Source organism: Mobula birostris, chromosome 8 (genome assembly GCF_030028105.1).
Source record: "Mobula birostris isolate sMobBir1 chromosome 8, sMobBir1.hap1, whole genome shotgun sequence".
In the NCBI taxonomy this organism is placed as follows: Eukaryota; Metazoa; Chordata; class Chondrichthyes; order Myliobatiformes; family Myliobatidae; genus Mobula; species Mobula birostris.
In genome coordinates this window covers 27,488,095-27,501,069 of record NC_092377.1, presented here as the reverse complement: position 1 = coordinate 27,501,069, position 12,975 = coordinate 27,488,095, and the positions used below count along the sequence as shown (strand labels likewise).

The 12,975-nt window shown below is 39.1% G+C and overlaps 1 protein-coding gene across 1 annotated transcript in view; it reads left to right on the top strand.

Annotated features, from left to right (window-relative positions):
- The first annotated feature begins 226 nt into the window (after positions 1 to 226).
- The window catches only part of fh (fumarate hydratase), a 30,460-nt gene continuing 17,711 nt past the window's right edge, over positions 227 to 12,975 (top strand). The window contains exons 1-5 of the mRNA XM_072264913.1: positions 227 to 387; positions 4,551 to 4,685; positions 7,609 to 7,719; positions 10,164 to 10,340; positions 10,965 to 11,147. Coding sequence (XP_072121014.1) covers positions 268 to 387; positions 4,551 to 4,685; positions 7,609 to 7,719; positions 10,164 to 10,340; positions 10,965 to 11,147 — 726 coding nt within the window. The 5' untranslated portion in view covers positions 227 to 267. The remainder of the gene's footprint in view (positions 388 to 4,550; positions 4,686 to 7,608; positions 7,720 to 10,163; positions 10,341 to 10,964; positions 11,148 to 12,975) is intronic.

Here is a 12,975-nt window from a genome sequence, read left to right as displayed (position 1 = left end):
TACCATGGAGTTTTGTCAATAGTTAAGCAACACATCAAAGTTCAAATTTCTGAACCTTTACAGCATTTTCAAAATTTAGATACCTAAAAAGAGTTTAAAGCGTGATAAAACGCATATTTTAGGGATACTAAGCAGTACTGAACTAACTCCGGATGTAAAATGAGATATCTGATTGCAACGGACTCATGCTTTTGCCCCCGTTCTACACCTCCCCCTGGCGGCCCTTTTCCACCCCGTCCTTGGTTCCTCCCCGCCCTCCTTTACAACATGTTCCGCTTCGTCCGAAATCTCCAGTGCGTCCAAGGCAAACTCCGAGTAATACAAGGCTGTCAACTATTTGCAAAGAACTCGCTCCCGGCCGCGGCTGTTGCAATCAGTAAAAGGATGGTGAGTGCGGTTATGCCAAATAAACCTGGGAACCAAAGCAGACAGGGACGCACAAGCCGTGCGGCCTTTACTGCGATACAGGGGACTAGGGGACTGCAGCTCCCCTTGCTATCACCCCGAACAGTGTTGCGGTTAAATCCTTGCCCTTTCGGTGCTTGCGGTCCTTCTGTTGCCGTGTCGGGACTCTCGGGTCAGTCGGGCGCCTGCAGCCCCGGGATTGCCCGTGTTTCCCCACGTCCCAGTCGCGCAAGGGTCACCTGGAGCCCGGCAACAGAGCCACTCCGGCTGGTGACGTTGAGGGCAGGCAGCTGCACTGTGCCACTTCTCATGCTACCAGTTCCTTTTTAATGAACGTTTCCTAAACGAAAAAAAATTCTATTCGGCTTTGATGTTTTGCTGTTAAAACACACAAATCGGGGAAACCCAGCAGGCCCGTGCTGCGCCCAAACTCTGTCGAAATAAGAATCGTGAAAGGCAAGAGACACAGGTCGCCTGCTGCTGTGTGCCCATTTCCTTCCGACAATTAAACAAATGGTTGCAATTTTGCTTCCGTTTTCACAAAATCCTCATTTGAAAGCGGAGGAAGAGTTCATGTAGAAAATGCAGAGGGCAGACATCTTTCTTTTCAAGTAGGTTGGAATCTCTCTCGGCGGCAGTATCATTGGTGAATGTCTGTACAACCATTGGTGGTTATTCAGTGGCTTGTTTGAACTTCTGTCGCAGACCCGCATATCTAAGTGCATGTGCTATTTGAAGATGCTTTTGGCTATCATCGACAAAATCTCTCTCTCCACTCAGATTGTTTAACTATAAAAAATTCCACAACAGAAAATTTATCTTTTTAAAGTTATTGAAGATTGCCTCGGCCATTGCTGTTGGAGAGCCATTCTGTTGATTTAGTGTGGGTGTATCATTTATGAAATGACACTGCCGGGCCTGGCAATTATTGTTTGTACTACCTACCCTGGGCTTAGCTACTCACTGCCTTGAACACTACCGTGCAACTGTTACAATTACTCCCATAGTGTTGTTGGTTAGGGGATCCCGTTTCTGTACAGGAAATGATGGGCAACTAGTGACACTGCAAAGTCAGATATGCAATACGGAGGTGAAGGGGTTCCCTACAATGCTTGTCCTTTGGAATCAATAAAGTATCTATCTAATCTATCTCAAACACGAGGAAATCTGCAGATGCTGGAATTTCAAGCAACACACATAAAAATTGCTCGTGAATGCAGCAGGCCAGGCAGCATGTATAGGAAGAGGTACAGTCGATCTCTTGGGCCGAGACACTTCATCAGGACCCGACGAAGGGTCTTGTCCCGAAACGTCAACTGTACTAACTGTCCTATATAGCCTGGTTTGCTGTGTTCCACCAGCATTTTTGTGTGTGCTGCTTGTTTTTATACAGGTCCTTTTACATTCAAATCAACTAGTATCTCATTTCTAGTTCTGAATGGATTTCATTGCTTTCTCCACAGTTATGAGCTTACCTTCGACATCCACTTTAGGAAATAGGTTTTGGTTTTAAACAACTAAGTTAAATTAATGAAATACAGGGAAGTAACAAAAGAAAAAGTGGAAAAAAAATGTTCCAGTCCTGCTGAAGAGATTTGGCCTAAAACGTCGACCACTCTTTTCCATAGATGCTGCCTGACCTGCTGAGTTCCTTCAGCATTTTGTGTGTGTGTTGCTTGGCCTTCCAGTATCTGCAGATTTTCTCTTGTTTAAGAAAAAAACTATTTCATTTTAGTTTTTCAAGATGTATAACTTTCCAACCAATAGAAAACTTGACAATGGATTCTATGCTGTTTCTCTTAACAGCCATAGAGGTGTTAATTCTCAACACTTTATTGTAACTGTAAGATTAACTTGTGTTCAAGGGTTTGAAATTAATCCAACTCAAACTTAAAAAGCATTAACCTTTTTTGGAATCTATTATGACATCTGGGACAAATGAGATTATTTCCCTTTAGGAAACTAAAAGTGATATAATTTAGGGCTATTTCTGACTAATGGTGTGGATCATCTCTAGCACTTGGTTCTGAAGAAAGGAAAGCAAAGCCCAGCTGCTTCTGCTGGGACACCGATATCCAGTGTCAGAGCTGACTAAAATAGCTTCGAAAGCTGAGCCGTTAGCTTTGGCAGTAAGTCTCATCCCTCCTGGCAGTTTAAAGGGCCTCTTAACCTTTATTGTGTCCAGTGGACTTTGCAATTATTTAACATGGATCTAATCAAATTAATGCTACAGTTTGCACCATCTCAGAAGCGGTGATCTCTTTGTATAATACATCAGCACTTTGTTGTTCAAACAGCAATATTAGTGTTTTATCTTTGTACAGTTGCTGCAGCATAACAAGTTTTATGACGTAGAAGTTGGTGATAATCTGGTTCATTTGTGATTTCATGACTCATGTTTGCACTGGCACATAGCAACCTATACATAGCGTGCACGTGAAAACCATAAATTAAACATAAACTGCAACTTTTCACATTTTACAAGAAGGAACACAATCAGAAAAGTATTTCAGTGTAATCAAAATGTTGCGGGAATAGTTTATTGTGCTCTGTGCTATGTGTGCCCTCCATTCATTTTGTATACCTCAATCAGGTCCACTTTCAATTTCAATGTTGAATTAGTAAAGATCCAGTTAGTAAGGGAAAAAATTGATCTTAGAAAATGATATACAAGAAATAATTAAAGATTTTCAAGAGAGGAATGATTGTCCAGGATTACTTTAAGATTGACTACTGACATTTCCAGCCAGGGTGGAGATGATTGGGTAATTCACCGGTCAGTCAAGACTGCTTACAAGGTTATCCTCTAATCAGAACACTCTTTCAGGAGAATTCATACTTTCATTTTGCTGAGTGTTTCTATTGTAAACTCTTGTTTATTTAAATAGATAGTATTCTCTGATCCAAATAATATTGTAGATTGACCATGCTTCATCCTCATTGTAACTCATTGGGTAACGTGCTGACTGGACACTGTTTATAATGATGTACTTAATTTATTGATGGTTCTGCACTGGAAACCTCTCCCTTGCGTAATCTTTGTTTTGTGTCTCCATTATCTCCTGTATAATACCTTTCAAAATATACCCGGGAAGACAGAGGTATGTCATCTCTTGAGTGAGGAAACATCCCCAGTGATATTGTGGCCGAATTGTACCTGACTCCGCAGCTTCTGACCAAGTTGTTGGTCGTGAGGTCTGCGTCAAGCTATGTTTCCGTAAAAATGTCTTGGAATATCTTACAAATTTAATTTTGTCAAATAAAATAGTTGTTTGTATTAAGGGGCCTCAAGCAGACAACCTTTTTACAATTAATCTATAAAGATGATAGATATTTCCAAATTCACACAGAAATTGAATAAGTACAGTACTATGCAAAAGTCTTAGGAGTGAGTAAGACTTAGGCATGTCAAAGACTTTTGCACAGTAATGGATTTGTCAATGAGCGGAGAGTGAGTTTATAAATCTGGTGGGAGCAAAGGATGTTGGGAGTAGTGAGGGTGGAGCACCATGGGAGGGGTGTGGGACATGTGACCGAGAAGACGGGGTCGTGTGGGTGCAGACACATACGGCGCTGAGACACTCAGCAAGGTTATTTGATTCCAAGCCATTGGTTTATTGATCACTACTGAATGTCTCTCTGGTGCTTCCCACTCTCTTCCCTTTTCCAAAACATGATTCCCCTCTGCCTGCCCCCTTTCCACCCTCAGTCCACAACTGAGACTCATATCAAAGTCAGGTTTATCGTCAATCACTTTGTGTCATGATTTTTTTTTTGCATAAAATTACAACGGTACTGTGCAAAATTCTTTGGTAGCCTAGCTCTATACATTATATATATATATATATATATATATATATATATATATATATATATATATAGCGCTCGTTGTATGTTAGTACCTTGGCCACAAAAGAACACTGTTTTGTTCGGCTGTATTCATGTGTGGTTGAATGATAAATAAACTTGTATATGAATTTGATTATCTGAATAGCCTCCTGTCGTTTCTGAAATTTTGCCCGTGACCTCTAAAGTTTTGAACTGCTTTGTGTCTAATGGACTTTGAGATTTAATTTGAAAATTACACAACCACATTTATGTGATTACTGAAGAAATCAATACATTTGACCTTTTGATTTTTGCAGGCAAGTTCTGATGGATACAGAATCGAGTATGATACCTTTGGTGAACTGAAGGTGCCAAATGATCGATATTATGGAGCTCAGACAGTGAGATCAATGATGAATTTTAAAATTGGAGGGACATCCGAGAGAATGCCAGTAAGTAATGGGACAGTTATTTAAAGGAACTTTCTTATCCTTTAAAACATCAGACACTTCACCGTAATTTGCCCATTGTTCTACTTCAGGAATATTGTGTTATTTCCCCAATTCGTTTGGTCAAAAGTTTAGCAATGTGCCTATATTTTGCAAGCCTCTGGCCAATGAAAAATCACACAGAATTATAACAAATGTAAAGATAATTACCTTTAATTTTTAATTAAATGATTTTTAATTGATTGGAAGATGGCAAATATCACACCACTGTTCAAAAAAGGATGTAGGCAAAAAGCAGGTTAGTTTAACATCTAGTTGAGAAAATGCTTGAAGCTATCATTAAAGACAAAATAGCAAGGCATCTGGAATGAAATGGATCCATCAGGCAGACGCAGCATGGATTCAGCAAATGCTGGTCCAGTTTGACAAGCTTACAGGAGTTCTCTGAAGATATAATGAGCGCAGTCCATAGAGGGGAACAGATCGATGTTATTTACATGGATTTCCAGAAAGTGTTCCATAAGGTGCAGCATTAAAGACTTATCCATAAGATAAGTATGCATAGAGTTGGGGGAGATGTATCAGCGTGGATAGAGGATCGATTAACTAATAGAAAGCAGGGAATTGGGGTACATGGGTGTTTCTCTAGTTGGCAATCAGTGGTGAGCGGTGTGCCACAGGGGCCGGTGCTGGGCTCGTGACTGTTCATGATATACATTAACGATCTGGAAGAGGGGACCGAGTGTAGTGTATCTACGTTTACGAATGATACTAAATTGAGTGGAAAAGCAAACTCAGAAGATACGGGGAGTCTGCAGAGATTGATGGGTTAAGTGAGTGGGCAAGGGTCTGGCAGGTGGAATACAATGTTGGTAAATGCGAGGTCATCCACTTTGGAAGGAAAAATGGAAGAGCAGATTATTATTTAAATGGTAAAAGATTGCAACATGCTGATGTTCAGAGGGACTTGGGAGTGCTTGTACATGAATCACAAAAGGTTGGTTTGCATATGCAGCAGGCTATTAAGAAGGCAAATGGAATGTTGGCCTTCATTGCTAGAGGGATTGAATTTCAGAGCAAGTAGGTTATGCTGCAACTCTACAGGGTATTGGTGAGGTTGAACCTGGAGTACTGTGTACAGTTCTAGTCTCCTTACTTGAAGGAGGATATACTGGCTTTGGAGGCAGTGCAGAAGAGGTTCACTAGGTTGATTCCAGAGATGAGGGGGTTAGAATATGAGGAGAGATTGAGTCGCTAGAATTCAGAAGAATGAGAGGAGATCTTATAGAAACAGATAAAATTATGAAAGGGATAGATCAGATAGAGACAGGAAAGTTGTTTCCTCTGATAGGTGAGACTAGAACTATGAGACATAGCCTCAAGATTCAGGGGAGTAGATTTAAGATGGAGATGAAGAGGAACTGCTTTTCCCAGAGGGTGGTGAATCTGTGGAACTCTGCCCACTGAAGCAGTGGAAACTAACCCAGTAAATATATTTAAGACAAGGATGGACAGGTTTTTGCATAGTAGGAGAATTAAGGGTTACAGGCAAAAGGCAGGTAAGTGGAGATGAGTCCATGGCCAGATCAGCAATGATCTTATTGAATGGCAGAGCAGGCTTGACGGGCCAGATTGCCTACTCCTGCTCCTATTTCTTATGTTCTTATGTAAAATGTCAGAATATTGGCAGAAATTGACTTGGAAAAGAATTTTCGCAGATTGAAACTCATCTTCCTGAGAGAATATTTCCAATTGCATTATGCAATTAAAAGCTTTTAAACCCCAATTTTAGAAATTTTGTGACAGCTTTAAAAAGAGTTAGCACCAGTTTGTCTCCCATTTACATGAAAAACAAGAATTATTGGGTAAGTGGGAGATTTAAGATGGAGGTTGATACGTTCTTGACTAATAAGGCTATCAATGGTTACAGTGAGAAGGCCGAATGGGATTGAAAGGTCATATAAATCTGCCATGATTGGATCATGGAGGAGACTCAATAGGCTGAATGGCCTAATTCTGTGCCTGTATCTTATGATCTAATCAGGAGTAGGTCACTAAGCCCTTAAAATCTGCTCTGTCCTCATCAAGAACATGGCTGATGAGCCTCACCTGGAATTTTCCAAACTATCCCCGTATCTCCTGCTCACATTAATATCCATCTGTTTGGAATTAATACAATGGCAGAGTCTTCAGGACAAGGGATTCCAAAGATTCACCATCCACCATTCTTTTGATATCATTCCTAAAACTGAACCTGTCCCCCTGATCTTGACTCCTCAGCCCAGGGAAATGTTTTTTCCTGCAATCAGCCTAGAATTTTGGAAGTATTGATGAGATTTTCCCTTATTCTCCTAAACTCTAGAATGCAGGCTAATATACTCTGTCCTCATATCTCAAATCCATCCCAGAAACCAGAATAGTGAATCTGAATTCCACTCCCTGCAAGAAGAATAACTGTTTACTATATGCCATGTTTGTTTTCACAAAATTACTTACAATTAATACAAGATATATTCACTCTTGCACTGAAAGAACATTTAATTTTGTTTTTCATTTGTCTTCATTTAAATAGAATTCTGATTACGGGGACTGTGGCATTGAGAGATTTTTAACTGTTGGAATCCAGCAAGCAGGATTTTGTGTATATTTCAGGAAGAGTGAATGGACCTGACTTGCCCTACTACGATGCAGTGTAATTAGAATGTTGTCCGGTTCAACATCAGCAGGTCTTGCTTGCAATTCTCTGATAGCAAAATAGATTATACAATCTGTCAGAAATGTATAAATACATAAGGAAATTGCATTCTTTCTGATTCAGTCCTTACACACTTTCCAGATACAGTATTTTAACGAAACCTCTCTGTTGGTGAGTAGAGGGAAAATAAAGTGTGATATTTGACATTACTTCCATGGCTTCTGTTCACAGATCCAAGTGATAAAAGCATTTGGGATTTTGAAAAGAGCTGCCGCAGAAGTGAATATGGACTACGGCTTGGACCCAAAGATTGCACACAGTATTATGAAAGCAGCAGATGAGGTAGTGTGATGGTGTATAAAATACATTGTGGAATCTTCATGGATTTTGGAAGGAAGATAGCCATCTGAGCTGAATTGCTAGACTGGAGAAATGATGGCCAAATCTAGTGGGGCTGAAAGGAAGCAACCATTTTAGTTAGAACAGGTCATGGTCAGTGAACAGTGGAGACCTGTAGTGGTATTGCAGGAGCTCCAGAAAGACTGGTAAGGAACAAAACATTGTGAAAGTGGATTGAAAGGAAAGACAAGTTACTGCTTTGCCTTCTGCAATCTTTATCATGCCTGGCAATTACTCCACACTGATTTTCCTTTCTCAATTTGCATAGCTTCATATTAACTCAGAGCAGTTTGATTCAACTGTACGGCCACTCCAGAGCTCTAAGCATTCTGTTAAACCAATTGTTAAATACCAAGCATTATGAGTAAAAAATTATATCAATGCATACAAGGCTTTGGAAGTTATGTAGCATTTAAATACCTTAATTTGCCGTGAAATTGGAAATGGGCATCACTTGAAGACTTCATCATTTTGTGTCTGCTTCACAGAGCACCTTGATTCGTAGCTATTGTGGCTCGTAACTCCGGGAATTAATAAAAAGGAAAGATAACATGTCTACTTCGTTTTACTTTAGTGAGGCACTCACATATGACGTGGTGTAATGACCCATGCAATTCGCATACTTTTACATACAACCTGTAATGAACTATGCAAATAAACAGCAAATGGTTAATCAAACAATATATATTTACAACATTACTCAAATATTACTGAAATAATTAAATACTCAGCAATAGCCCTGTAAAATTGAAATGTATTCATACATTTCAATTTTGTGGCCTGATTCGTATGTTTCCATTTTGTGGCTTTAAATCATTTGAATGATATGCAGATCAATAATTTCTCATTACTAAGTTAAACAAATTACAGGTCCTTCCCAGGTACAACAGGATTCTGTTTCTGAGAACTGTTTGTAGCCCAGTTAGTAAGTCAGAAATGAGGCCACCCAGCAATATATTTAAATTTTAAAAACTGGCCAATGAAGGCTAATGTGTAGTTAAACCAGAGCATTTAACTTAACCATTCAGTTTTCTCTGCAGGATGAAATGGTGTTCCTTCAGACCAAGTTTCCCCTAGCAGAAGATGCTTGCAGCCGCATAGCTTGTTGCCAACCTCCCGGATGCGTGTTTGTGTGCACAGACTGTATACGAGTCAGGTGTTTGTAACCCAAGGAGGATTCGTACATTTTTGGCAAGGATCAGTTCATATAGGAGGTGTTTGTGGTTTGGGATTGTATGTAGTTGAAGGTTAGACACTAAGCATGTTGCGAATACAGAAACTGCTGATGATGAGCCCAAGTCACCAGTCCAGAGTGCCTTAGTCTTAAAATACAATTCATGTGACCACCTCAGGGTGCCTGTGTTAATCAGGAGAAATGCTACGGGAGAAGTTAGTAATTTGTTCACGATAGCATAAATGCAGAATATATAATATATAAGGGAAAAAATATTAAAGGTAAATGTGATTACTTATACTTTTATTTCTTTGTTCTTTACTTCTGATCATTAACGTTGCCATGCTATGGTCTGGCCAGTGGGTGGCAATTTTTAGTCATATAGTAGGACGATGCAATGAGATAGAAAATCCACAGCTTGGTTTAATATAGAAGTTTGATTTGTACAATGGATTATACTATTAGATATTACAGCACAGTAGAAAATTACTTAAAAGACAAATGGATTGGGCAAGAAAATTAACATGTTTCAGGACTGGATGTGATGATAGATCTGGATGGATGGGCTTCAAAGTCTAGTCCTTGTATTCTCAAAGTCGAAGTCAAGCTTATTGTGTTGTACACCTGTACATGTATGTATGCATGCACAGGTGCAATGAAAGCCTCACCTGCAACAGGATCACATACACATAGTATTGGAACTTGCACAACATCCTTAAGTTCAAGGTACATTTTATTATTAAAGTACATATATGTCACCATATACACCCTGAGATTCATTTTCTTGTGGATGTACTCAATAACTCTGTGAAATAATCACCGTACAGAATCAATGAAAGACTGCCCAACTAGGGCGTTCAACCAGATTACAGAAGGCAATAACAGAGTGTGTGAATACATGAAGAAGAAATAACAATAAATAGACAAGTAGTAAATATTGAGAACATGTAAGTGAGCCCATTGGTTGTGGGAACATTTCAATAATGGGCCAAGTGAAGTTGAGTGAAGTTATCCCCTCTGCTTCAAGAACCTGATGGTTGTGAGGTAATACCTGTTCCAGAACCAGCTGAAGTTAGTTCTGAGGATCCTGTTTTTGTTCTGAGCATTGTATTATGACGTTAAGAGCAATTTGATTATTTGCTGCTATTCTTTGTTACTACGACTGAATAAAAGGTACAAGAAACTTAAAATGAGGTATTTTATGTCATTGCAGGTGATTGCTGGAAAACTGGATGATCACTTTCCTCTGGTCGTATGGCAGACTGGCTCTGGAACACAAACCAATATGAATGTGAATGAAGTTATCAGCAACAGGGCAATTGAGATTCTCGGAGGTAAACTGGGCAGCAAAGATCCCGTCCATCCCAATGATCATGTGAACAAGAGCCAGGTACTGATTGAGGCCACAGCCCTAGCCCTTTGAAACTTTGTTTTTTTTAAATGGTCTGTAAAATGTATATAGTAGGAAATAGTTTTATTACAAATGCTTCTGGAAACACTCTGCAAGTCAGGCAGTATTTATGGAGAAAGCAACAGGTTTAATGTTACAGGAAATCAGATCTGAAATGCTAAGCTTCTTTTTTCATAGATGCTTCCTGACCTGTTGCATGTGTCTGCTATTTTCTAGTTTTTAATTTCATATTTCTACCATATGAAGGTTTCATTTGAATAATTTTAATATCTTGATATTTTTTTTCCAAATTCCCAATTAGTTAAATGTGGTTAATGCTTGAGGACCATGGCTATTGGGACCTACTGTCACAGGGAAATGGTTTGATGTGGGGGTGTTCGTAGAAAGTTCATAAATATGAGTTGGAAACAACACTAACAAATTTCATTAGTGTAAAATCTTTAATGTTGCAAGGTGATGTGTAGAAACACTATTAAAATAAATTTGAGCAGACTCAGTGGGCCAAATGGCCTAATTCTGCACCTATATCTTATTTTATGTTTGTTAATGTCAAATGTTGAATTAGTCTTGATTTTCCAATTCCTTTCTTTCCCTTTGTTGCAGAGTTCCAATGATACATTCCCAACTGCCATGCATATTGCTGCTGCAAAGGAGGTTCATGAGGTGCTCCTGCCCGGTTTGCAGAGGCTCCATGATGCCCTTGATGCTAAGGCCAAGGAATTTGCAGACATCATCAAGATTGGCCGTACACATACACAAGATGCAGTACCTCTGTCTTTAGGGCAGGTGGGTTTTGTTCTATGAAATCTCACAGTTATTTGACAAAGAAAGCAAAAATAAATAAAAAGACTGAATCTCTCAGAAACTGGATAGCACAGCTGAGAAAGGGAGCTCGTCAGATACGATGGTAAAAAAAAAAACTGTCCGTTTGTAGCAATCATATCAAATGCTTCATGCTGAGAACAGATCCTTAGGTGTATTATTTACTGGACAAAGATGTGATGTAAGTTGAATGGACATAGGATCCCAATACACTAAAGATCACTTTCACCAAGGTTTCGAACTGAGACAGGAATATTGGAAATCACACACAATTCCCCTGTAGTCTGTAGATTTTGTCCATTAGGGTGTCTGTTCAGATTAACAACACTATTCGAAAGGCAAACCAAATGCTCGGGTTTCATTTCAGCGGGTTTGAATACAACAGGTGGAAGCAGTACAGGTTCAATAGACCTGTATTGAACTTCAGTCATATAATAACTGAAATACTACACGCTGGTTTGGTCACTACTTTATAAAATAGATATCAAATATTGGAAAGGGTGCAGAAAGGATTTAGGAGATTGATCCCAGGAATGTGAAACTGTACAGGTCAGGATAGGATAAACAAACACTGCTTCAGTTCTCCTGCGAAAAGGAAACTGGGGCGGCGGTGGGGTAAGTCATCTTGCTTTCACCTTAGAGAGCAGTAAGATTAATTGTATAGACATTATTTCGTTGTGTTTAAATTACATCCAGCAGGAGTTTCTCCTCTATTTAATTAATAATCAATGTATTTTTTTTATATCTGGATTCCTAATTAGTTAAAAGCGCTTTATGTTTGAGGACCATGGCTATTGGGACCCACTTTCATTCTATATCTGACATAGAGAAATGACTTGAGATTGGTATGCAAAGAAAGTACATAAATATGAGTTGGGAACAACACTAATAAATTGTATTAATGTAAAATCTTTAATATTGTAAGGTGATATGAAAGAGCATTATTAAAATAAATTTGACAAAAGGCTCTATCAGCTGTTATTGAGATATTTACCCAAAAGCTTGGACAGCAGAGGTAAACATACCCTCAATGGCCACTTTATTAGATACCTCTTGCACATACCCGCATCATGCCTTATTCTCATTGCTGCCATCAGGAAGGAGGTACAAAAGCCTGAATCCACACAGTCAACAATTCAGGAACATCATCTTCCCTCCTGCTATCCAATTTCTGAATGGGCATTGAACCCATGAACATTACCTCACTTTTTTATTTTAATTTTTGCATTACTTATTAAATTTAACTATTTTATGTATACATAGTGTAATTCATGTTTTTTTGTATTATCATGTATTTCATTGTATGCAGCTGCAAAGTCAACAAATTTCACGACATACTCCAATGATATTAAACCTGATTCTGATAAGTGCTGGCATTACATTTGTCTTCCTTACCACTGCTTCAACCTGCAAGTTAACCCTTAGGGAATCCTGCATGAGGTCTTCCAAATCGCTTGGATCCTGATTTCAGAAAGTTTCTTTTCCATTTAAAGAATGGAACCAAAATGCATGACCATACATTTCACTATGCTATATTCCATTCTGCAAGTTCTTTGCCTATTCTCCCAGTCTGTCTAGGTCCTAGACTCCCTGCTTCCTCAACACTATCTACCCCTCCACTTATCTTTATATTGTCTGCAAACCTGGCCACAAAGTTATCAATCCTGTCATCCAAATAACATGATTATTTAAGTTACTGTTGCCTTCCAAGTCAGCTTAGACCAGTCTGACCATTCTCCTCTAACCTCTCATTAACGAGGCATTTTCGCCCACAGAATTGCCACTCACTGGA